The 26,978-nt window shown below is 43.5% G+C and overlaps 1 protein-coding gene across 1 annotated transcript; it reads right to left on the bottom strand.

Moving 5' to 3' along the window:
• Positions 1-394: 394 nt before the first annotated feature.
• LOC142025610 (ATP-dependent RNA helicase DDX19B) lies at positions 395-26,354 on the bottom strand. The gene is made up of 12 exons (XM_075018139.1): positions 26,200-26,354; positions 23,500-23,548; positions 22,941-22,994; positions 21,271-21,406; positions 12,567-12,659; positions 11,685-11,787; positions 10,065-10,179; positions 8,485-8,662; positions 7,511-7,748; positions 5,611-5,773; positions 4,049-4,240; positions 395-2,269 (listed from the first exon to the last, which is right to left on the bottom strand). Exons 1-12 carry the CDS (start codon positions 26,254-26,256, stop codon positions 2,208-2,210), a joined length of 1,440 nt encoding a protein of 479 aa, XP_074874240.1. The 5' UTR covers positions 26,257-26,354; the 3' UTR covers positions 395-2,207.
• Between the last annotated feature and the right edge of the window lie 624 nt (positions 26,355-26,978).

Raw genomic sequence — 26,978 nt, 5'->3', positions numbered from 1 at the left:
AAAAGCTGATTCAGGATAACTAGTGGAGGGGATAGTCCAAATGACTGTAAAGATTGAGTGGCAGTGTTTTGAATGGCTCCCCAGGAACAAAGATATAGGTGTCTTAATAGGTTTGCACGACTACAATTTAGAGACATTAGGGAAAAAAAATTATCCCAATCTCATTTGTTATCCAACATGAGGAAGGGCTAGCATGATGCTGTTATAACTTGACACTGAACGTCTCTGGGAAATACAGCAGTTCAGTTACACTAATCTCATGTTCCACAGGAGGATTCACCTGGGATGATTCCAACAGAAAGCAATGCCAATGCACAACGCCATCATTCCTCCCCCCCTGGCCCCATGACATTTGATAACCAACAGGGATACCAGAGTCAAAGACTAACACAGGCACAGTTCAGTATGTATTCTTTATCCAATTAAAAGTACATTAGAAACAGTACACAGGACCAGCAGTGGCATCTGTGACAGTTCAACCCAATGCACTGCTGTCACAAGGTCATTCAGCTGTACTATTAAAGGTGATTGAAACAAGTCTTCCATTCTACACGCAAGCACTCACTCACCTGCCACTTTAAATAGGTTTTCAACAGAATAAAAATAGATACACCCCAGAATACAAAAAGTGTAATTTTAACAGTTTTTCCACTAAAGACTTTGTACAAATTGATAAAAGGGTGCACAATTTCCTAAAATTTTAGGTACATTTTAAATGAGCCTTTTTTTTTTTTACTTGGTAAAAGGATCAACGTTCCTGTCTTTGAACAGAATATGATGGCCAAAATTGCAAAGAAATTTATAGTTAATTTACAATTTATACATTTGTTTTGAAGTGATTCCTTCACTGAGTAGCAGTCCAATGGCTGCTCACACATGTTCACATTTCCCAAATGAACCATGCACAGTAAAGTTAGTTTAGGAGCCTATTTCTGGAATTGGGGCAGGGGGGCAAGAACCCACAAACTTCCATTTGTGCACAGTAAGTGGTCCCAGCTGAATTAAAAGCCCAAACATAGAAGTTGTAAATAAAACCTTCAACTGGCAAGGGTCACCTCAGGGACAAGGTTTGTAGGGACTGATGACCGGTCTACGTTGCGATACAAACAATGAAAGGGGAGCGCTTCCCATCAGTATTTTGGCTAGGCAATTTAATTCAAGACTGTGGTACTGAAAAATGCTGTGATAAGCAAATTTGGCGTTCTATTCAAGGGTTTTTTGGTCAATACAAGCTGTTTTTTTTAAAAAAAAATCAGATAAATGTTCCTATTTGCATAACTGATTGGTGCAGTACAAAAATTCCATGAGAGACTTCACATGGAACTGCCTGGACAACAGAAGCATTTAAAAACTGGCACCATCTGCATAAAGGTAACTAGAACGCTCCCTTCCCTACCAAGGGACGACACTAAAATTTGTAGGGGTGAATTTGGGAGATTAATTAGTACAGTCCCCTTTACACTGCTGATCCCTCCTGTCCACATGAACCAAAATTTGATCTGGTGAGAGGTTAAATGCATCATATGGACTGCTATCATAATTAACACTGTCAACCAATGCACTGCTTTCAAAAGAGTGCCCATTCTAAAAATAAACTAAAAACAAAATACTGCTCAGCAAAAGCAACATGACACCACTGTCCGAATATGAGCGAGTGGGGAAATCTTTTGGACAACCTACTTAAGAAAAAGCAGGGCAAATCCTTCAGAAAGCCAGAAATGAGTTTTCTGACCACAAGGCACAGCCAGAAAAAAACATGCTACTTTAGGTAAGATTTTTTAGCCAAAACCATCTGCCTTGTTTTTAAGTCAATGCCCATATATTTGGCTGTTGAGTTTTCTTTTACTGATTACATAGGTTAAAAAACAATATCCCAGTTAACAGTGATAAAGCATTTGTTTATTCCTTTTAGATATTTATGTATTGGCCACTTTTTGGCAAGTCTATTTCTTAGAATTTAAAACACTCTCCCATTTTAAGGCTAAACTAAGAAATGTTAAAAGCTTCTGTAAACATTTCCTCTTTTTCCCTAGAGCAGCACAATTTTAAGTCCAACTGCAATTTTTAAAGTGAGGTAATTTCTCTGTATTCATATTTTAAGGAGTCCTTTTCATGACTGGCCAAAAGGTGTGCCAATCTGAGTGCTGAGCCAATTGTAGTGGGAGAGCTACCCCAGGAGGGCATACACCAGTTCCAGCAGCTGCATTTCAGTTGGCTATTTTCTCAATTTCATCCAAGTCGTCAGTATCCAGTTTTTCTATCTTTTTGTCTAGAGGAAGAGATTAGAAGAGACTCAGAACTAGTGCACTTTATACAATGAGAGACTAGAAAGCAAAGCAAGGCCCCACTTTATTGTATCAATGTTCTTGTTAAATTCCATTTCTGTTTTCATAAGATGACTCTATCCCAATCCATGCACAAAGAATGCAATTTCGCTTTATAAATCAAGTCACAACAATATATTGTAATGAAGTGGGAGATGTGGTCATATTCTTTTGATTCCCATGCATGCCTTAATTTCCCTCTGTGCTTTGCATTGTTTCACATGGAATATGACGGACAAAGCTGTTCTTGACACAGAGTGGGGGTCATGATTGTTGTATCATAACTGTCTGAAGGGGTTATGAAGACTGGGTCATTAAAGGATGGGCAGAAACCCAAATCAGTGGATGATCCAGAAGGACAATGGGAACCCCAAAAGCCAAGGTGCCTGCATGCAGCAACCAACAAAGACAGAGATTCTTCCCCCTGCTTTTCAGCAGAGAAGCTGATCAAAGGCCCCAGCTGGAGAACAAAACAAACTGGTGGGATTAGGAGTTGGTCTTTAGAGAGAGAGAGAGAGAGAGAGAGAGAACACCACACTGGGGCTAAGGACAGGATGAACAGAGATGGGGAGAGTGCACCAAGACAGCTCCTCAGTAGCATGGCTCAGGGGAGCCCTGGCCCAAAGCCGGCATTCTGAGCTCTAGCTTAATATTTGCCTCTCTATTCTGACCCACGGACCTTCAGATTCTGCATGCCAGGTGATTAAAACTGTTACCGTATTGTGGCACGAGCTTTCTGGGGGTCAAGACAAATACAGAGCCCTAAACGAATACAGTACAAACCTCCATCAGGAGAGCCAGAAAGAGGCAGGGTTCACTGGTGCCCAAAGACCTAGTCTTAGTCTCACAGTTTGCGTGGGTACCTGGGCTTGGCACAGTAAAACAATCTCTTCCAAAGGACTGGCGACATTCCAGTGTGTACTGGCTCACTGATGAGGGTTAGGGTGGGGGAAGAAGGGGCAACTGCCCTGGGCCCAACCACTACTGCACAAGCTGAAACCCCAGGGTATTTATATAACTATTGGAGTGCTGTGCTGCTCCAGGAAGCACTGGAGGACCTGCGTGTATTGTGCACAGTCTGCACAGCACTGAGGGCCCTGCCCCTTCTGGGGTCATACAGCAAGCCCCCCACCTTGCCCAGGGGCCCAGCAAGTATGTCGGCTCTGCTGAGTGTGTAGACCGCAATCTGCCGATCTGCAACACTGGGTCATTTAAGTTTAAAAGCTCAGAGTGGAAGCAACTGTATTGGGTGAGGGGAGGGGAGGGAGAGAGAATGTTTATAGAGGCATTCAAATAACCTCCTGGTTTGTGGAGTATCATAGTTAATGATGCCAGCTAGCCAGTGAGAAGTGGATTGACAGGGCAGAGCAAGCAAGATCTCCCAGGCACTTCTACCATGCATCAAATTTGGAAGATCACTGTCATGACAGACGTAGAAGTTATATGGATATATCAAAAGACTATCACACTTGCCCTTTAAATAATATTCAGTGTTCTACTGTAAAGGCAATTAAAACTAAGTCTACATAAAAGTGCAGCCGTACCCTTGAAAGAGTATCTAAACTGTTTAGATTGCAGAACTCTTCAACCCTAATCAAAGGCCAAGACCACAGGAGCCTTTGGAAATCTAAATTAGTCACTGAGTTGTCCGATACACAGTTGCTCAAATTCTACAGAAAGAATCCCATAGCTATACACAAAAAATGAATCTGAAGGGAACTTACTGAAATGTTCCTGAATTCTATTGAGAATATTCATGCTGTGCTTGCTGTCTACCATATTAACAGCCAGTCCTCGCTTGCCAAAACGACCTGTACGCCCAATCCGATGCAGGTAAGTCTCATTGTCTGGGTTGCCATCTTTATCCACGGGAAGGTCAAAGTTGATAACAACAGAGACCTGCTCTACATCAATGCCTGGGGGAGGAAAACAGAGACTTTACAACCCTCCATTAGCACATTTTAATTCAGATCAGCTTTAGTCCAGAGCTGTTTCAGTGTTTTGATTCCAAAGTCTAGGGTTCTCCCAGTGGCATTAGTTTTAATACAGAGCTCTACTATTACTGCCTCTCAAGTTTATGGAAAGTTAAGCTACCTGCATGATGAAGCCTGGAACAATGTCAAGAGCTCAGCAAAATTTACAGGATCTTTAGAAGCTCATATTTTCCATAGTGGACAAAGAAACATTTAAGGTATCACAATGAGACAATCTCATTGAATGGAGAATACACTTATGTGCTGCAAGGGTGCTCATTTGAACACTTTCATATCAGAATTATATTTTGATGCCTAGAAACACTAATAAATTGCAACAACTATTAAGATATAATCAATTGCCCTCCTCCTCTCAACAGCCCGGCTAGGAGAGCCATTTGGCTTATATATTATTTTTGCTGTGTCCATCCGTCTGTCTGGGCAAGGTTCTACCATGTTCTTCCTTCCTTCTCTCAATCCACCCCCCACCACTGTGCCAGACCAGCCCCTTTCACGGACAGTGTAGGGCCCAGTCCATCCCCCTCAATGGAATTCCCCCCCCCCCCCCCAACCACACCCTGGGACAGCATGGGGCCTTGGCCCATACACTTTGGAGGTGTATTACAACAGATTTTTGTCTAAAACTTTCTTCCAGCCCAACTTCTGCTTGCAAGCAGAGCTGCAACATAGACTCTAGTTTCCTTTAAGTGTTCAGTGGCATCCAGAATGCCCCATTTAGTTGCAACTTCCAGCACAGAATGGTACTGGAGTTTATTCCTTTGAATGACCTCTATGGTAATAGGTCTCAGAGGGGTAGCCATGTTAGTCTACAGCCGCACAAATAATTTCTTAGTCTCTAAGGTGCTACATGACTGCTTGTTATCAAGTTGAAAGCTGTTGAGACAATTCAGGGCACACATTTGTTTGCACACAGCACAAGCCAGGGCAGGGTGCAGCTCTAGGATTCCTCAGCCTGCCCAAAGGACAAAAAAAATGAGACTGGTGGAAGGGAAGGTTCTTCACCCTGCATCAGGTCACCTTTAATGAAATCCTACTTTAAGCCATTCCAGGAGACACGGACATGATCTAATCCATACCCCTCAGAACAAGCCAAAGTTTTGGGAGACAGGAGATCTAGGAGTCTCTCCTAGAATGACATTGTTTGGGACCCTTTTGCACAAATGCAGCACACAGGACTCAAATTCTTCTCTAGGAGGTACAGCAGTATTTTGTATGTTTGCCCTAGACACCACAGTTCCATCTCCACGACAGCTACCCACTCCCCTCCAAGATGCAGCGACATGGTATTCTACCTCTGGCACAGACATTGGTGGTCACCAGCACTTTCTCTTTGCCCTCTCTGAAACGCTCAATGACTGCAGCCCTTTGTTCCACCATCATCTCTCCACTTAGCAACGCCACCTGGTGACCTTCTTTTGACAGCTCTCCTGCCAGCCAGCCAGCTGTTTTACGAGTCTGAAATGTAAAGCAAGAGCAAGTTAAGAGCTGAGAAGATAGTTTTTGCACTTCAAACAGGAACATGCCTCTCTTTATAAAAGGTAAGTTTCAGAGCTCTGACTCTGCTCGTGCCAGGAATCTAGCAACACAGTTTAAAAGGGACAGTGAACCATCACAATTCCATTTCTGTTTGAAAGCCTAAGATGTGTTCTATTTCCTTTTATGTATGACAGCTCTGTGTGCAGTCAGTGTCCTTTTCCTTGTATATTCAGTTCCTCTGCTTGTTTGAGTCTCTCAGCAACAGGAAAAAAAAGATATTAAAAATAAAAATAGGAAATATTGTAAGACCACTTGCCTGGCACCAAGAGGATTGGGACAAGTGTAGTATGTGGTACCACTAACTATTTGTTTTTTTGAAATCGGCTATATTTCAGGTTGAATGTGTCTCTTTAAAGGCATTCAGTGAGAATCTCTGCTGAAGTGTTAAACCAACCATCTATAAAAATCAAGATGCCAGTTAATTTTGAAAGCCCTGACTGAGTCAAACATCACAATTAAGTCTATGGGAAGTGACTCTGTTGTAGTGGATTGCTGGGTACAGAACAGGTCCCTTAACATACCAGATGTCTTCCTATCTAGTGCTAAGCTTTGCTAGCATAACCACCAGGGGTTCTTAATTAAAATTTGCAATTACAACAGCTTCCATACAAGCATCTCAGAGTGCTTTAATGTTCTACAATAGTCAAATATTCTGGTTAACTTCTTAAAGATTTGCAATAAGCACAAGAGGAAGTGAGGGCTCTGGATGGGGTGCAGATGCCAATGTGAGGCCAGGGATGAGGGGTTCTGGATGCTGGAGGGGAATCCAGGCTGAGGCCTGGGAGGGGTTTTGGATCCAGGCAGCATTCACTTAGGTGGCTCCCTGCAACCAAGGACATGCTCCTGCTGCTCCTAGATGGAGGCCCAGCTAGGCAGCTCTGCTCATTGCCTCTGCCTGCAGTTCTTGTCCAGTGGGTAAGGGGCAGAGGGCAGCTAATAGCCCTTGTAGCTGTTCTTGTGCCTAGGAGCATCAGGGTCATATCACTGCTTCTAGAAAGCCATGTACAGCCGGATATAGAACCTGCCTATCCCATACCAGCTGAACTATGAATTGGACTTTCCAGGATCAACAATGCCAATTATAGTGCTTTCCAACTGGTGAAATGCCATATCAAACAGCTTTTACTGTACTTTAAGATGTACTTTACAGCACTCCAGATGCTTCAGTTTTGGGGAGACAGCTTTAAAAATGAGACACCTATCCACATGATGGCTGGAACAATGAAAACTAAAAGCATATTTAAGACCACCTGGTGCTAGAAGGCTTCAACATGGTTGCCATGACTCACATGGGGCACAGTTTGACAATCACAATTTTAAGAAATCCTGTCTCCATGGCGGTTGTTGAAACTACACAATTTTATTTTTTAAAATAACTCTTGCTAGCAGGGTTCCTGCCTCAGCCGAGATAGGACCAACAAGGCAATTAGTGTAGAGACAGGCTGAGAAGGCAGATGCTTCTAGCCATCCCCCTGTATTTTTCTATTTCCAAGACAAACTGAGGGATGGCTTCTTCCCTATTTGTGCTCCTAACAGGATCATCTTGCTGGGACTCCTGGCATTTGCAGACCTGTTTGCAGAATGGGGCTGTTTTAATGAGAGCTGCCTTCTGTTTAGAGTATGGCACTGCTCACTTCATTCTCCAGAACGACTCACGTGGCAGAAGATCATGGCTTGGGCAATGGTGATGGCCCCATAGATATTACATAGAGCCTGGAACTTCTCATCTCGATTATTACACAGAACATAGTATTGCTTAATGGTGTCTAGCGTCTCCTCCTCTCGCTTCAGTTTGATGATATTGGGGTCAGGAACAACTTTTTGGGCAAATTTCCATACAGAATCTTCAAAGGTGGCAGAAAACAGGAGCATCTGGCAATCTCTGGGAAGCATTCTGCAAGGCAAGGTGACAGGTAGGGTTTCCCTGTTAAAAACCATCAGTCCACTAGAGCCTGTGGTGGAATAAGCCCAATAGCAAAGCATGGCTCACAGTCACTTACAAGCCTTTGGAATCAGCCTTTTCAGTCCATTAGGCTTGCCAAATGTTAGCCTATGAATATCTGATCCCAACCCAGACCAATATGCCAGTGGCATCTAGATACATTTGGACATTTTAAGCAAAGAATCCCACTCTGGGCAGTTCTCGTGCCTTGAAATAAATGTCTGCAATGAAATTCTAGCTTTATGAACTGCCTGGAGTGGAGCAAAGCCAAGTGTATTTCTATTAAGTCATCAAGCAAATAATCTTGTATGGACACTTGGAAAAAAGAGTCTTTCCTGCAACCATGAAGAGGCAATGGGACATTAAGGGTGCATCTATACTAGGTACTATTTCAAAGTAGTCAGCAGGGAGTCTACATGCATTTTCCTTTACTTCGAAGTAGGGAGCCCAACTTCAAAGTCCTTACTCCATTCCCGGTAATGGAGTAGTGCACTACTTTGAAGTTTAACTTTGAAATAGGGTGTCTGTAGATGCTCAACTTCAAAGTAAGCAACTTCAAAGTTATTTTTGTAGTGTAGACACAGCCTAAGTAACCCAATGAGAGAAGCCAACTGGCTGCAGCAGAGGGGAGCTAGACTCATTCCCTTTCTGTAGCTAGCCCAGATGAAAGCATGGGGGTGGTGCTTACCTCTGAATGCGGATACTTTGATCCTGATGGCCCTGGGTTGCTATCATCACATCAGCCTCATCCAGGACAAACACTTTAATCTTCTTGGGGTCTATGAATTTCAGTTTGGAGCACCAGTCCAGGACAGTGCCTGGAGTGCCAATTACAATCTGCTCAGAGATCTTCTGACCTCTCTCCACTGTTAGACAGAAAGAAAGGCTTTCAGGAAGCGTGTACACACCGCACTCCCATGAGAAGATGAAAGCTGCATCCCAGTGTATGTTACTCCCCCTACATTCCTGCTCTCTTCCTCAGAGCTCTTCTCCTACTCTGGAAGCTGTTTTTGAATAGCAGAATCCCACTAGTGCCAGAGTAACAGATGTCATCACATCCTCTTGAGGGAAGTTCTGCAGCATCCAACATTGCTTTCCAAGTGTTGCCTCCTCTTAGTCAGTGGTAATCGGTCACAACACTAACCCCATATGAAGCACACAGGACACACCACTTGCCCCCAGCTTCACTCATATAATACTTTATATAGCACCTTTACCTGCAGGGCTATTCCTATTCCAACCCCCAACCTTAGAGCCCCAGGCACACAGCCCCAGGCACATGGCCCAAGGCAGCCCCTCTACCCCAGCCATAGGCCCCACCCCTTCCCCCAAGCCCCGCCCCATCATCACTTCCCCAGCAATGCAAGCCAAGGGACTGCAGGGCCTGGTGCAGGGATTGCTCCCTCCCCTCCTGTCTCCAACCCACCAAGGTGGCAGGAGTAAGAGTGGCCTGGCGGTCTGCTCCACTCTGCCCCACTGTATCGCCCTCTCCAGCCACCTGTGCTCTGCTTCTCCTTGGCTGTGGGAAGTGGAGCACCTTAGGGACGGGGCATGCTGCTTCCTGCTGCAGCAGTGAAGTGGAGTACAGCCCGCCAGGAGAGGACTGCATGGCAGGGCAGACCAGAGGATGATGGCAGGCTGCTGCGGCGAGAGTGTGGGGGTGCGGGGGGGGGGGAGCACATGACCTCTGTTGCCACCTTGAACCAGGCCCCTCATAATCCCCACAAGTCCCTCCCATCCACAGGATGGTTGAGGCTACAGACATGGGGCCCCCAAAAATGTGGGGCCTGGGCCAGCTGCCTCCAACCATCCTACGGATGGGCTGGCTCTGTATACCTGAAACAAGTAGCACCTATAATTATCTGCTAGACAGACTGCACCATAATTAGAAAGATCTGCTTGGACAAAACAGATCAACCATCAGTAAGTCTCATCAGACAGCTTCTGGTTTACAGAAAATACCTGAACTTTGTCACTGGGGTGTGGAGGAAGAAACTCCAGGAACACCCCGCCCCCGCCCCAGCATGAACTATGCAGCTCTCATTCCATGCACAGCTTGGGGCTTCCAAGTGTGAAGTCCCATCACACCAGCTCATGTTCTCTGCTGCACTCAGACCTGATGGAATTTGATTCCAGCCTGACTGTGCTAAGCATATCTGATGTCAAATCCATTAGTCATTTGCAATTCATTCAATTCCCGTAACCACATCGCACTTGAAAAAGGGTAAGTCTCTACTTAGAGTAGCAAGAGGCTCCCTTCAAACTCACATTTATTGCCTCGGACAGCATATGCAAGTCTAAGTTCTGGATGAAACTTTCCCATCTGTTCAATTACTTTTCCTGTTTGAAGTGCCAGTTCGTATGTGGGGGAAAGGCACAAACACTGGAAGGAAAGCAGGTCAGAGTATATTAGATCGTCCTACATTCTTGTATCATACATCTAGTTGTGAAATTTCCCCTCTCTGCAAACAGATGACCAATCTTTCAGGATAAAACACTGTTATAGGTAAATTTCATTAACACATATCACCTGAACGGTATTTTTTGCTAATTCTCCCTATTAAAGGAAGTTAGCTTGGATGTGTAGTTTTGTATGGCTTGTATGCTTTGTATTGCCCACATGTAAACAGAACACCTTGCTAAGAGTGAACATGCTCAGATACTACGCCAAATGAGTGACACGTTAACAGAGAGAAAGAGAAGATTTTTAGTGGAAGTTTCCAATTAATGCTGCTCTAACTGAAGAGAGTTCTGCATCCTTAGGAAAAGGCTCTCTTGTCTTGGTAAAACTGCTAGGCCATTTCTACACAGGCCACTTCCTTCGGAAGTGGCATGCTAATATACGGAGCAAAGGATGCTAATAAGGCGCGAATGCAAATTCCCTGTGCCTCATTAGCATAATATCACATGATTTGGAGTCCGGAAAACCATTCTTCCGGACTCCAAAATGCCGCGTAGAAGCGTGGCCCCTGGGAGGGCTTCTGGAAGGACGTGCTTCTTCCGGAGGCCTCTTCTTCCCAAAAAGAAGGGGCCTCTGGAAGAAGCACATCCTTCCAGAAGCGCCCCCAGGGGCCACACTTTTACACAGCGTTTTGCAGTCCGGAAGAACGGTCTTCAGGACTCCAAATCAGGTGATGTTATGCTAATGAGGTGCAGGGAATTTGCATCCGCACCTCATTAGCAGCTTTTGCTCCGTGTATTTGCATGCCACTTCTGAAAGAAGTGGCCTCTGTAGAAACGGCCCTAGAGTCTACTTCTGCAGAGCAGCTAACAGATATGAATACCGTGATGGTGCCCACCCCATGAAGGGTAGAACTCTATTCTGCACTGCTTCACAGCATCAGTTAGAACTGCCAGCCAGCTTTCTAAGCTCCATTTTCCCAACTTCTGTCCAGTGTGTCCAAAGCCTGTGCAAAAAGTCCTTTTTCTTTTGCGTTGGGTTGCTGGACTGGGCATCACCACAAACTGGACAAGGCAGGAAAATAATTCAACACCCCCTTTACTCTCCAGCCACAGGTGGTTCATAGTACAGATCCCCTTCCTTCCAACCCAAGCCTGTCTCTCCCTAACACCCTCCCATACTCCCCAGCCCAACACTGTTGCTTGCTGTGCCCTAATTTGGCTCTTTATAGGTTACACAAAGATGAGGGGTGAGGGAGGGGAAGAAGGGAGGACAAGAACAGGGCTGGTCAGGGGAGCTGGGAGAACCCAGTACCTCTGCACAAAAGAATCAGCATCTTCAGCTCTGCTACCTCTGCTCCCCAATGCTCAGATACCGCAGCACACTGGGAAACTGAAGCTATGTAGCTGCTGCCAGTGTCTTCTCACTAGATGGCTCTGCTCTACAACTAAAAACCAGCACAACCATTAGATTCCAAAAGCCTCTACCTGCGGATACTTGTTCGCGGGTTCAACTCGACTGAGCATGGCCAACACGAAGGCAGCTGTCTTACCAGTACCAGACTGGGACTGTGCAATCAGGTTCTGTGGGCTGGATCAACACACAAGGGGACATTTTAAACACTTTGGCACAAGGTTCAACAGAATCTATTATATGACTAGGAAATGTGAGATACACGGTTGTTGGGCTTGGCAACACAGCTTGAATGGCAGCCACAGATAAAGGGATTTTAAGGACATTCTGGATTCGTTTGTCCAGCATATAGTCCACATCTAATGGAAGCCACCATCTAGCTTTGTAAGGGCAGCACTACACAAGGAGGAGAACACCAGTGGATTTTCTGCAGGGTGCATCCACCTCGGCACACACAGCTTCTAGGCACTACGGGGACTTGGAGGGAAAGCTCTCGGGATGCTTCAATAGCTTCCCATATCACCCACCTCCCCCTGGTGTTAGCTCCACTACTCCATGGTCTTCACCTAAGGGACACTGAAGAGCAAGGCTGACATGATCCATGGCATTCTGACTGTGATGACCTGTCCAGGAGTGTAGCAGTGCTGTTCTATAACAGCCTTATTAAGTCTCCCCTAGTTTACAAGAGGAGCAGATTTACAGTCACCACGAGGAAAGGCACTGTCTTTGGTATGGCTGAGCGTGCAGGGCATGCCTACGAAAAGGGGCATATGGGGATCTATGGAAATTTGCTGGGTAGTCAATCAGCATTCTAAAGCATTTCAGCGCCATAGGCCAGTGGAAAGTGAGCCCCTTGAGCACAGCCCACACAGCCACTGCTGCTCACAGTTTAATAGTGCATAAGGCTCTCCCAATGTCCACACTTCCAAGGGGAAGTGGAAAGCATGGATACGTACGGTTCAGCAAGCATCATGGGCAGAGCATTCTCCTGTATTTTGGATGGTCGGTTGAAGCCCATGGCATACACCCCTTGCAGGAGCTGGGGTTTCCTAAAAAAAAGAGAGAGAGAGTAGAGAGTGTTTTCGCACTAGTGAAAAAACAGCACCACAGGCAGTGAAGTCAATGGGAAATTTTCAAACTGCCAACAAAGGGCAGGTCCCTGAAAAGCAAATCCTAACAGCCAATAAACCTGGGGCTGTGTCTCTACTGTTACATTTACCAAAAGTAAGCTACTGTGGCAAGTCATTTTCTTCTGCATGTTGCTAACAGAGAAGTGGTCCAACTGTGACCCAAAACACTGTTAGTTGTGCACATCCTAAAAAGAGAGAAGTACAGGAGAACCTTATTTACCCTGTCTAACTCAGACTAGGTCCAGAGCAGATACTCAAACCCTGAACCAGAGACTGGGAAAACATGATGCTGCAGTGCTATACCTACTATACCTACAGTACTATCCACAGGAGAAAATTCCCTGCTTCTGGTCCTAGAATCCCAGTTGTTTGGTAAATGCAGAAAGCCAACTGCGGGAAAGACAGACAACTGGATTCTACTGTATTTCCCCAACCACAACACAGCGCTGTACCCATGAAACTATGAGCCACAGTCCTCCAACATAAACAGAAACACAAAATCAAATGTTATCACCCAAACAGGTTAGGAAGCAGAGGCACTCTTTCAAGATTATGGTCCCTCTTCTTATCAAGGAACAGGCTAGTTACCTTAAAAGCAAAATATACTATTTAGTAGGATCCCAGGATCATTTAGATACTGGGGTTAACACATGCAAACCAAGTATTTGCTTGAACAAGAAGATACAATAAGACCCTTTTCTTATCTTGAGGAATCAAATGCTGGAAGGAGTCATTTGAGCCACCAACACGAACTGCTGGGTTCTAAATAAACTAACCACTCAACAACATGCAGTCCTGTAGCACCTTAGAGACTAACATTTATAAGGTCATGAGCTTTCATGAGTAAGACCCACCAATCACCTGAAGAAGTGGGTCTTACCCACGAAAGCTCATGACCTAACACATTTGCTAGTCTCCGAAGTGCTACATAACCACTCAAGAAAGAGCTCTAAGCATCAATAGACAGCTCAGTATGTAGCAGTGATCAAGAGAAGCAAACATGTCAGGATGTATAAAGAACAACAAAAAAAGGAGATTGTGCCTTGCTATAAAACAATAGCGCAGCCACATCTGGAACACTGGTGAGGTCTGGTCACCCGGTGTCTAAGAGAGCAGAAATATGGAGTGTTCACAGACTAAGATAAAACAGATTAGAGGACTGAAGAAATTTCTTTATGAAGAAAAACTAAACAGACTGGACTTTAAGGTTAGAGAAGACCTGAGACAATAACGAATGAGAGAGAAGGTAAGCTGGGAGCTTTATTGAACTTCTCAATACTAAACTAAGGAAACAGGAAACAAAAACCCCAGAAATTTAACCCACTGATAAAAGATGAAAACATCTGTTACAAAATGATTAACATGTGGAACTCTGTTGCAAGATATCACAGACTAAGACCTTCATGAATTAAATATGCATATGAATGAGAACATCCTGTTCACTACATAGGAGGAAAACAATTTTATAAAGGAAACAAAACTTCATGATTTGGACCTGGCTTGCTGTAACTAGCTGCTATGAGTACATTTATACTATGGAAAGGACAACAGCAGCAAGTGTTAGAGCCCTGATCAACTGACTCATCAGGCAGAACTTGGGTGACAATTAAAAATAGCAGTAAAACCCAGCAGGAAGGGGAGACTCAGAGTCCAAGCCCAAAGATCTACATTGCTATTTTTAGCTCCACAGCGTGAGCCCTGTAACTCCAAAGCAGTTGACCTGGGCTCTGAGACTCATTGCTATAGGTCTTTTTTGCAACGTAGAAATACCCTAATCTAAGTGGTGGCATTGTGAAGAAACTTCCCCTGAAAGCAGGTGGTCTCTCATGCACCTTTGGCCCTTCCTGGTCTCTTTAGGCCTTCAGCAATCACCCCACACAATTCTCCTGCTCTCAGCTCAGGCCCTCTGCTGCGTCCCCAAGCACCAACCGAAATAACCGCAGCAGGTCCGACTTATGTTTGACATCTCCAGTATTCCGTTCAGGTTGGGAGCAATGACAGTGTCATTCAGAACCCAAACAGCCTCCATTAGAACAAAAGCATTTAATGGAAAATAGATCTTAAAAAACAAACAAGACTAAAAATGTGCCTTCCCTAAGGCTTACAATTACCTGGAGGTACAGAAGGCTTCATTTGCTCTCAGGCATTCCTGCAGCACCAGCCTATTCTCATCTGGAACTGCACTTGACAAATGACCTACTGCCCTTTCCTTTCCCCACAGGACTGTTTATTGTTCTTTTAAGCTCTAGTTCCCAGCCTGACAAAACAGCTGTGTCACTTTGGAGTAGTACCTGGAAACACTGTCTTGTAACTGGCTCCCAAGTGAAGCAACATCTGACCAAACACCTGGGCTAACACTGTGTTAAAAGCTGTTGTCTCTTGGGTTGTGAGATTTCTTGTATGAATGCACTGATCTTGTATAATAGGGGAGTAAGTGAAGAACATATTGTAACATTCATTTTAGGTTGCTCTTGCAAATGTTACTTTTCAGATTTTTCATTTTTGATGTTCAGCCTCTAAGAATGAGAGGCAATACTGCCTGATGTGAGAAAGAGGCAAATTATGGTAGGCCTAGTTCAGCATGATTCAGGTTATTGATTTGTACACAGCTATACAACAGCTCTCAATTTTAAGTGCAGTGGTGACACCTACCTCCTTCAATTACCTGAGTTACTATCTGCTTCAGTCAAAGTACTTACAATTGTTACAGAAAGCTTTCAAGTCACAGCAGACTCTTGAGTATTGAAGGAGACTCAAAAGCAACCTAAAATTAACGTTAAGATATATGTATTTGTAAATTCTTAATGGATGACCTTTTTAATTGCTTCTTGCAGCTGTTAATGTTGCTTAGCAACAAGCTTCAACAAGCTAATAGCAGTTTTCCTGCACGCACCCTCCTGCCCGTTAAACCTTTCCACTTGATTCAACATCCTTTTTAAGAAGCTTGTATTATTTGCAGTGTATGGCTCAAACAAAAGCCCTCTAAATACGCAAGCTTGTGTTAGTTCAAAGGATCTCCAAAGCCCAGTTCTAGGCAACAATTGCCAAGGACACAACAAATACTTGCAAAACCAAGACTGAATTAGTCTAAGTACTCCCATCATTAACTTTCTTTGATTGTTAGATTACATACCTTGCCTGCCCGGCTTTTGAAAGATGAGAACTGATCTAAGAAACCATTGGTAGGTACTCAGTTACAAAGCAGTAGCACAGAAAAGCAAAGCTGTAATGTTTCAAGGCAAAAGTGTGTCAGGGAGGTTTCCTTTCAGAACCCATTTCCAAAAAAATCACCAATCTAATTCAGAACAGACACGCAAAAGTTTTAAAAATGCATCATTATGACCCATATGCACCTATTTTCAGTTGATGCACAAAGTGCGCCATGAACAACTGGAGCAGGTATTTAATGGAAAGATGGAGGCAAGGAAGAACAGTAAAGGTATTGTTTAACAGTGAAGTCCCTATTGCTTAAGGATTGATGTCAATGGCAGAGGAAGAATGTGTTGGTGTCCTCCTGTGCTATTTATGGACACTTATCTTTGCCAGGGATTTTAAAGGAGAAATGGAATAAATAAAGTTGAGCTCTTTACTCCTTTTGTCACACAAAACCAAAACAGCTTCAGTTTTCAAGGAGTGTTCTGGCTGCTTTTTAATATACACGACAATGAAAACCTAGTTTACAGAAGGAACCATTTATGGAAGGAACTTGGAAAAACGAAGACCTTTACAGAAAATGCTTTTGCTTTGCAATTTACTTCTAGTGACCAAAACAGTTATGGAGTTTATCATCACCACCTACAGCCCCCAATTCAAACGACTGCAATGAATTATTAAAGACTTACAATCTATCCTTAATCAGGATGCCACACTCGAGGTCCTAGGTGACATGCCTGTTCTCTCCTACAGACAACCTCCCAACCTTATGAGTATCCTCACCAACAGCCACAGTCTATACCCCAGGAATACCAGTCCTGGAATCCTTCCTTGCAACAAAGCCTGCTGCCAGCTTTGTCCACATATCTTCTCTGGAAATACCATCACTGGACCTAACCAGGTTATTCACAGAATCACGGGCACATTCTCATGTTCCTCAACTAACATCACATATGCCATCATGTGCCAACAATGCCCAGATGCTTTGTACATTGGACAGACTTCTAACTCCCTTAGACAAAGAGTTAATGGGCACAAAACAGACATAAAACCACTCCAGATCCACAAACTGGTTAGTCAACATTTTAATGGAGTGGGCCATTCTGTTAATGACTTTAGAGTTTGCAGTCAAGTAGCACTTTTTAAAGACTAGCAAAATAGTTTATTAGGTGAGCTTTTGTGAGACAGACCCACTTCTTCAGACCAACTGGTCTGAAGCAGTGGGTCTGTCCCATGAAAGCTCACCTAATAAACTATTTTGCTAGTCTTTAAAGCGCTACTTGACTGCTTTTTGTTTTGATAGTGTATAGACTAGCACGGCGTACTCTCTGTTACTATTTAAGAGTTTGCGTGTTTCTGAAGAAAAATTTTCACATCACTATTCAAAGGGAGACAGCTGAGCTGTCTTTTATATTCAAATTCAGCACATTAACACGTGGTTTGAACTGGGATGGGAATCTTCTGAGTCACTATAGGGGTTCATTTGCATACTTGGCTTAATCTAATCCTTGACCTTCCCCCCTCTATCCCTCTTCTCTCTGATTTGCTCACCTTGATCATTTTTTTCCTGATTTGTCCTCCTTGATTACTTTTTTTGGTTCTCTGTGCCTTAAATATTGAGTCTATTCTGGTACGGCTATAGTCTGAAGAAGGGGGTCTGTCCCACAAAAGCTCACCTAATTATTTTGTTAGTCTTTAAATTGCTACTTGACTGCTTTTTTGTTTTGGGAGTTTATCCAGATACTCTGTCCCACCTCTGCTCTCATATCAGTTCAGTACCCGCTGTTAAAGACAAGCTACACTGTGCAATCTAAAATAATAAAAAACCTTGCCATTCTGCAACTCACACAAATTTGTATAAGATTTAAGGGGGCGGGGAGAGGGGAATCTTCCAAACCATTAGAATGTGAACACCAACTTACTGCAAGAAGGTTATAGTAGAGTATGAAAATACAGCTCAAAATAAGACAATTTCAGGCTCAAAAAGACCAAAAAGACGTTAAACAAGTAATTCTTCCTTTTACTTGCGTTTAAACTATGCAAAATGCCTAAAAAGTATGCTAATTTGCTAACTATCTAAAAACTAACATTAAGTTATCTGAAAGGGAAACTGAGACACTTTTCAGATATCATAGATATTCCTTCCCTGGTTGAAAACCTCTAATGTGCCATCCACAAAGCAAGACTGCTATTGCCTCAGCAGCTGGAATTTGAAGTCTGCCTGCTTATGCATTAAATCCTGTTGTAGGACACTTAAAAACAGCCAAAGCTATAATGATGAGGTATTATTTGTTCAAGTAAATCTGCCCTATTTATAACAGGATCTAAATGGTGCTAGCTACAACTATATTGACTGAACAGTATATTGCAAAACAAAACTGAATTCTCCTCTAAAGGCCTTTTTTTTTTTTTTTTTAAAAGGCTTTTTCCATTGATCTCCAAGCTAAACACTTAATTAGGAACCTGTTAGGTGTTAATTAGTTACCAAAACAAGAGCTGCAAAGCAGAATGCTGGTGGAGAGGAGTGATAATGAAATAGCATCACAGGGCAGGCTGACACTAAACCTTAAAAATCAATCATATATACACCATTCCAGCTACAGCAATCGTGTAGCTGGAATTGACATATCTATGACTCACTTACCTGCCTGCCCTCACTGAGGAAGTTTGATGGGAGAAACTCTCCCTTTGACCTCCCTTGAATGAGAAGTACAGAGACTGACAGTTTACCCTCATAGTTCAATTTCACGCATCCCCAGTAGGCGCATGAAATCAGACCCCCAGAAGATTGTCCTTGACTGGCTTAGGGCTGATCTCCCAGTAGGTATATATGTACCTTAAGAGAGCAGCAGCTAAAAATTTAAAGTCTTGCCAGATTCTTGGTAAAGTTGAGACAGTTCTTCCTCAGCACAGTTGGGAACAATTTATTCCACATGTATGGAGACATCTCCCATTTTAGAGTCTAAGTGAAGGTTCCATCTATGGCTGCTGGTAAGTTTACTCTTTTATTCTAGGGTTGCATAATTCCAAAACCTTGAGCCTCCTTTGCAAGATCCTTGAAGGGGCAAAGAGTAAAAGAAAGCCATCACAAAGCATGCGTAAGAAAATAAGGATGCTTACTAAGGAAGCTTGTCCATTTGTGAACCATGACTTATTTAGAAAACCAGTTTTAGTATTGAAAGGGACTCCTTACCCATTTTTACAAACCTCGTAGATGAACTGATTTTTTTTTAATCTTGATTTAATATATATATGCTGTCTACTTCATGCATTTCTCAGATCTGACAACAAAACTGACTATCAAAACAAAAAGCAGTCAAGTAGCACTTTAAAGACTAGCCAAATAGTTTATTAGGTGAGCTTTCATGGGACAGACCCACTTCTTCAGACCATAGCCACACCAGAACAGACTCAATATTTAAGGCACAGAGAACCAAAAACAGTAAGCAAGGAGGACAAATCAGAAAAAGATGATCAAGGTGAGCAAATCAGAGAGTGGGGGGGGGGGGAGGTCAAGAAGTAGATTAAGCCAAGTATGCAGACGAGCACCTATAGTGACTCAGAAAGTTCCCGTCCCGGTTTAAACCACGTGTTTTGATAGTGTATAGACTAGCACGGCTTCCTCTCTGTTACTATTCAAAACTGACTAGTGAGTTCTAGTTCTGTTCCTAGTCAGTTTCATTTTCAGTTTACCATGCACTGGCAAAATGTAGGAATGTGACTATTACCGGAGAACATTTTTTAAGTTTAGTGTTTTAAATTCAGTGGTTAGAGAAAAAAATCTTTTCAAAAAACAAAAAAAAACAAACAAACAAAAAAAAAAAACATCCTACACCAAGAGAAGATATATCTGACAAAAGAAATATTATGGGCAGGTAAAGATTTCATTGCTCTTCTAATTTTAGTCTTTCGACAATTTTTGTTTTTTTTCAATATTTAAGCTTAGATATAATTTAAGTTTCTGGTTCATTCTGCTGCAGTCTTCACAAATTGAGTTCTTTCTGCCGCAAAGCCTTCACAAAGAATCCTCAACCACTCAAATCCAGAAGTCTCTGGGTCCAGCAAACTCCATAATCTGGCATGATTTTGGTTAGATGACCACTCATTAAAGGTGTGGCCAATGTTCCTGTGGTCCCGTAAAATTTGTTTACAGCCACCAGTCCTGGCTTGCAGTGTTCTGTGCTATTATTCAGCTGTAATTTACCCCTAAATGTCTTTTAAGAGTCCCATAAGCAGTGGAAATGTTAGTAACGTGCTAGAAAATACTGACCTCCTGTCATCCAGAAAAAGTTCTTTCATCAGGCACCAGTCAGGTTCCAAAAGCGCTAGACAAGAGAGTTCAACCTGTAGCAAAGAGATAGACTTACCCTCCTCTACTCTATTTAACTGTTGTTTTTGAGAGCTAGTTCTACAGGTAATGTAAGAGTCAGACCAGCTGAAAGGAGATAATGCTGCCTTGGTCCCCACCCACCTTTATCTAAGCTAGAATTTCTGTATGCATGTTCTCTCAGGAAACTTCCCTGACACACTGCTTCTGCAGCAAGGAACTTCAGATTCTTTTTGCTCCCTTCAGCCTTTGGTATCCCAGAACCTTCTCCTGAAACATCTGTGATGGAGGATGACACATAGCTAATTTTGAAACTGCTAGAACAATGCAAATGGGGCGCTGAGTCATGCAGCTTCTATTTTACTTTAAGAAACTTGTTGATAGTGGGAGACTTTTGTAGTAAGACTGGATATTGCAAATAAAATTCTTGAAAACTGACCTAATTTGTACTTAACTTGTACAAAAAACAAATGGTGCAAACATTTTTTTTCCAACAGTGGGAGTCTAAAATCTGGTAGAAAGTGTTGAATAGACCATTGTACATAGTTTGCAAAAGTATAAATCACACAGAAATATAGAATGGACATCTCAGGTTGTCTTCTTCTACTCTGTTGCCCAAGATTGCTACAAAAACTCTTGGTCCTTTCTGCTCAAGTGTAGTTTTTTGGTTGTTGCAGAGATAGTAAGGGATTACAGAAGTGACCCCACAAAGCACTGCAAATGTAGCACTCAGCCCTGGAAAACTGACATTCCCCAGACAATCTCCTGGCTGTGCCTATATATCACACCTAGAAATTGGGTCTCTCGAAAACTAGAACTTTTCAGAATAATTTTGAGTTTATAGAGACAGTTTAATGTGGCAAGGAGAGTTTGTCTGGATGATGGGAGTTATGGGTTTTGCTGCCATAACAATGCTCTGGGTACCCAACACTTGAAATATCCCAAATCTTTCATAGCATAACTCTTGGGTGACTCCAGGATATTCAGCACAAGAGGAAGAGTTCTGGATCTTGTCACTGCAAGATAACCAGCGGAAGAACAGGGACTTACAGTCGCAGCTCCTCAAAAGACTTCACAGAGTAGAGAGGTGACGTGGGATCCCTCTGCAGTACCTCCACTTGGTTTGTTGTGTCTACCAGGTTACTGCGAATCAGCTTATTCAACAAGGACTGGGCAGCCCTGTCCTCTGTGGGGATGGGAGGCAAAAACCAAGATTTATTTATATGTACTAACGAGAAGGAGGCTCAAAGAACCAGCTGTTCAGTAAGAAGTTTTGGCTGAGCTATGGCAGTTACAGTATAAACTGCTACACTCACTACACAATGGGAGAAAAATTATGACACATTATTAAAGACTAATTAAAACAAACAGCAGAATCAAATTTGCACTACTGAAACAGGGGATTCTGCACAGTGGCCAACTGTGGGTGAACAGGAAATATCTCTTCAGCTAGCATTGGGAGTACATGAGGTCCCTGCTACATGTTGAGGATACGTTTTATGAAACTGGGACTTATCACAACATAAAGTGGACAATTTTCCTCCATACAAAAAAAGGTAAAGGGGTGTGGGAGGGACACACTCAACTAACTCCTCTAAGTCACTTATGAGAGTGGGGAATATCATCCTATAGGAAACAATAGAATACGGGTGGGTTAGGTTCCTGGACCTGAGAGACGTAACACTACTGTTCTGAATTCACCATACCAAACACTCTGAACACAATTCACACCCCACAGGAATTTAAAACATCTCATTCACCCTTATTTTAAATTGATCTCATTTTATTAGCACCATTAAACAGCATTTTAAAAAACATTTTACCCTTCCCATCCTTACAAATGAAAAATCATTTAACATTTTAAAAGAGCATTTTAAATCTAAAAACTTTATTACTGTAACACCTTTAAACTACATTTTAGAAACATTTTAACATTCCCATCATATTAACACGTTTAAACAGCACTTTAAATTGAAAACCATATTGATTAGCATTTTTAAACAGCTTTTTTTTAAATTCTTGCTTAGGAGAACGATGAGGGCGGCATCACTTTCTCTTTTTTTTTTTTTTTTAAAGAAAAAGAGTCCAACTTTCACTTCTTACGGAGCCGAAGTTTGGCATCATACATTTGTCTGTAATGTGCCAAGTCATCATTGGCCCGTGCTTTATAATGTCCAATTTTACATCCAGATTCACACTGGCCCATCATTGCTTACATTTATTAACTCCACTCATTCTGCTAGCATTGGCAATATGCTTAGAACTCTGTTTCTGACCAAGGGGGCTGAAGGAGATGCATCAGAAAGGCACTTCTGCTTCATTTGGGTCTGCGGCCACATAAAATACGAATTAGGTGAGTGTAAGAAACATAAGGACGTAAAGCAGAATGGTTCTGTTTTTCAGCAGTGATATAAGTGTGACATAGCCCAAAGTGGGTAGATGTGTAACAGGGACCTCCTGTAGTATTATCAAATAAACTGCTCCTGTGTCTCACCACTGCAGATAGATACAGACACATTATTTCTTCTTTCCTCCATCACCACATAGCTACTTCCTAAATCATTATGGAGATATTGTCACACCTCTTGCCCAGAGGGCCCTCAGAATGGCAGATGCCAAGATTATCCATACTCTGAAATAAAGTAGACTAGCTCTAAACAGATTAAAAATGAACTGTTTTCCCACTATACCTTGCCAAAGTGCTTCTCAGCTGTGCTTACCTTTTTCCTCATCTTCCGTCTTCTCTGCATTGTCATCTGTCTTGACAACAGCACCTACATTTGGACAGACAGTGATTAATGGGATAATATCAAATGGAATGGGATCAAACAAGCTCACACATTTCAGGCTCTTCTATACAGACAATGTTACTGTTACAGTGATGTAAAAAACAAAGCTGTAAATCAAACCAGTAATAGATCCAGTCATGCTCCAGCTACACAAGAAAGCCTGTAACACCAGAATGTTGGCAGTGCAATTTACTCCCAAATCAAACATCCCATGATATTTGGCATTAACAGTAACCTAAATCCACCATTTCTAGTCACTATAGTAAGAAAATTATTCTGCAGTTAACCAGCTCTGGACAGTGAAAAATACAATTTAAAACGTGAACAAAACACACATGTAAGCCAGATATTTAGTTAAGGGTGGTAGTGTTTAGTTCCTTATCATCCAGGATAAACAGGATTTTCCATCTGACAAAAGCTGTAAAGTCCAGACCAGATATTCATGAAATAATATTCTTTTCTAACCCAGTATTAGTTGCTATAAACTCACCATTTGTGTCTGGTTTGGTTTTCTCCTCCTTCAGGTGCAAGTTGCTCAACTGTAAGTGTGAAAAAAACAAGGAAACCACAAAAGTTATGTTCAGAAATCCTTCACTTGCTCAAGACAACCCTCAATGAAACCCTTCTCAAGGTTGACAATTTCAGACTCATTATCGGTAAACACTTAACAGGGGTTAGTGTAATATTTTGAAACATCAAACATAACAGGAATTGAAACAATCCATTCCCAAATAAGCAGGAGTGAGGAGGCTTACGAAACATCCAGTTCAAGGACTGACAACTGTGTAAAAACTGCTGTACTGGACTTTTCAGTCAAAGTAGTCACCAGAACCTTTACTAAGATTTTACTGTTTTCTTTTCCTGAATCACTCATCTGAAATTTGGAGTTCAAGACAGCAGGCACAGAACTATTGACAGAAAATGTTTAATTTAGTACTACAAACTGGAGACCACCATCTACTGTTGCTGAAGGGCTGTTTATTTCATTAGCGATAGATAACACTGCAGCTACAAGATTGGAGTATACTATATAGTATGTAGAGTGTTCAGTAATCTACCACTGGAACCGAGACCTGCCAACTACCCAAAGCATGATACTTTGTAAATTTGTAACAGAATAAAACTCTGAAGAATACAAACCTTCCCCTCTTGTTACCAAGAAAATTGCATTCCTTAAAGCAACTTGCTTGAAATACTTTGTAACATAGTAGTCAGCTATATGTGCTTGCAAAGACCAGATGGATCATCACAGGGGCAGCAAAGAACATGTCAAATTCAGAACTGCAATTCTAGTGATCTAGCAAAAGATTTTGGCAACAGCTCAGACACCTGGTTTGATTCTCACTTGCTTGTTTTTGGCCTGGTAGAAGCCTCAAGAATATTGCAACATGCTCAGCACTTTGGTAGATTAAGTAGCAATGCTAACTAAAAGACACCCAAGAAGCTGTGCTCAGATAACAGCACTGTAGTTGTGACCCAGATGTTAAAAATGAAGCCATGGTGAATCATGCAATTTTCATGAGTCATTAGAGATTTCCTGGATGACACACATTAGTAATCAGGTAAATACAACAACTGAATTCGCTTCAAGTAAGCGTATATACTCATGGTGTGTTTGGATTCAATAAACAAGTAATCCACACAACAAATAGCTGATATTCCATTCATCTGGAACAAAAATCAGCATGCACCTCATGGTTACACACACACACACACACACACACACAATCAGATTTGCTGTCTGAACTCTGCCACAGATGCCAAAAAATACACTCCCTGGATGCAGACATAACAGGAATGGCCATAGTGGTGTATTCCAAATCCTAATATACAAGGAGAATGGACATATTCATGTGGCTTAACTGTCACAATGACATGCCTGGAATTCTCATTCATCTCTATTTTGTTCCTCTTGGGAGAGGCAAATTGAAGAGAGTATCACATCACAGGCCAACTGCTTGAGTTAATCCAGGCTACTAATTGAGTAGTAGCCCAATAAAAGCCTTTGATTACCTGTAAATAAAGTGGTCTCATTTAAATTACTTAAACAGTTTATTTTAGATTTCTATTCATTTAGCATGTAAGGGACTAGCCTATAAACAGCTACAAGATGCACGATTTTACTAATGCATTCATGTAAAAATGATGAAAAGTCAACTGCCCACATTTAAGGGTAACAATAAAAACTTACGTATTCAACATAAAGTCAATGCCTGGGCAGAATTTTGCAATTATGAGCTAATATAACTTGACCAGGACTCCCAAACCACAGCCACTCCATCTTCTACCCATGAAACATATTACCTTATTTATCCTCTTATCTTTGGCCCAAGAATGACTACAACACTGCAAATTCTAACCACACGCACATCTCAAACAGACATCATTTGTTCATTATTTATCTGATTCGGGGGAAAGTGGAACTGGGAAGCTAACATCACCCTGTAATGATCACTTCATGTCATCACAACATTGAACATTGGTTTTCATGGGTGAGCAGAGGCAGACTTCAACTTAATCTTCAGCACTTCAGTTTACTAACGTACCTGCCCTTCCCAGCCTTCTGACCTAGACCGAATAGGCACTACTTTACTTTGTGGGCTCACGTTTAGGACCTTGTCTAACCTGAAAACAACCACGGCCAAGAACTTGGCTACAACACAGCTGCAATTTGCAGCATACGCATCATTGTAGCCTCCGTCCGTGCTAAAGCCTTGCAAACCAGGCAGCGAAGTGCCGCGCAGAACTGAGCTGCCAGTGGCTCTCACCCCCCAGGAGCAGAGCAGAACCCGCGTCACTTCCAGGCCCGGGTGAGCCGCTCCAGGCCCAGGTTTCTAACCAGCGGGTGCAGAGCACGGCGTGAAAGCACCACGTAAGGGCGGGTTTCGGCGGGAGGCCACAGACCAGGTCGGAGGCTTCCGAAGGGGCCCGCAGCTCTATTACGGGGCGCTTGCAGGGCTCCCAGCACGACACCGCTTGGCCAGGCCCCGCTGTCCCGACCTGCGCCAGGCAGGCTCGGCGGGGAGGGTGGCAGGGGCTGGGGCGGGACCTGCTCCCCCCCCCCGCCCCCGCGTCCAGGGTCAACACAGATCGGGGCTCCCGCTGGGCTGGGCCTGTCGGACACCCCCCACCCCACTCCGCCCGGGCCTCGGCTTCCCTCGGCCCGGTCCCTTTTCCTGCCCGCACTCACCGACTCCGCCGCCGCTTCCTGCTCATCCACCGCCAGAGCCCAGGAGTCGGTGGCCATGATCCGGGGTGCGGGCGGCAAGTCGGCTGGCTCGGCACCACCAGCCGCAATGGCGCCGCCGAGGGAAAGGAGACATGCGCGGGACAGGGGAGCGGCGGGGTCGAGGGGAGCCGCTTTGTACCAGGCCGGCGGGGAACGCAGGCCCCGGCGCTTCAGTTCCGGGAGAGCCGGGTTCCTGCGGCCCCGCCCACGCCAGGCGGGGACCGTGTTCCTGTCAGCGGCGGGGCAGTTCCCAGAGCCGTTCTCCCCGCCCCCCGCCGCAGCCCCGTTACTGTCTCGTCTGTACCCTCCCAGCCCCCTTCTCCCGCCAGCTCCCCTCGCCCCTGCCAGCCCCTCCCGCTTCTCCTCAGCCCCATCTCCCCTCTCCAGCCCCTGTCCCCCACCTTAGCCCCTCCCTCTTCTCCTCCCACCCGTCTTGCTGTCTCCCGCCTTTCCCATCTCCTCATTTTCTCTCCAATCTTCCTCTCGACTCCACCGACCCTCATCCCTAGGTGCTGCGACATCCCTGGCTTGGAGTGGTTTCCATTACATGCACTGTGGGTCAATGGCTCTCAGCCCTCACTATACAACTTGTTCTTTCACCCCCCTCCTCCTCCTCCGCTTTCTCGCACCCCCCCGCACCAAAAAAAAAAACCCCTTTACTGCCTCCATTTTTCCCCAACCACCCACTTATTACCAGACCCCTCTGGCGATGTCCACACCAGAGTGATCTGCCAACAGAA

Source organism: Carettochelys insculpta, chromosome 23, assembly GCF_033958435.1.
Source record: "Carettochelys insculpta isolate YL-2023 chromosome 23, ASM3395843v1, whole genome shotgun sequence".
Lineage (NCBI taxonomy): Eukaryota > Metazoa > Chordata > Testudines > Carettochelyidae > Carettochelys > Carettochelys insculpta.
The sequence above is the reverse complement of the archived record's forward strand: the minus strand, read 5'-3'. Positions and strand labels throughout refer to the sequence as shown.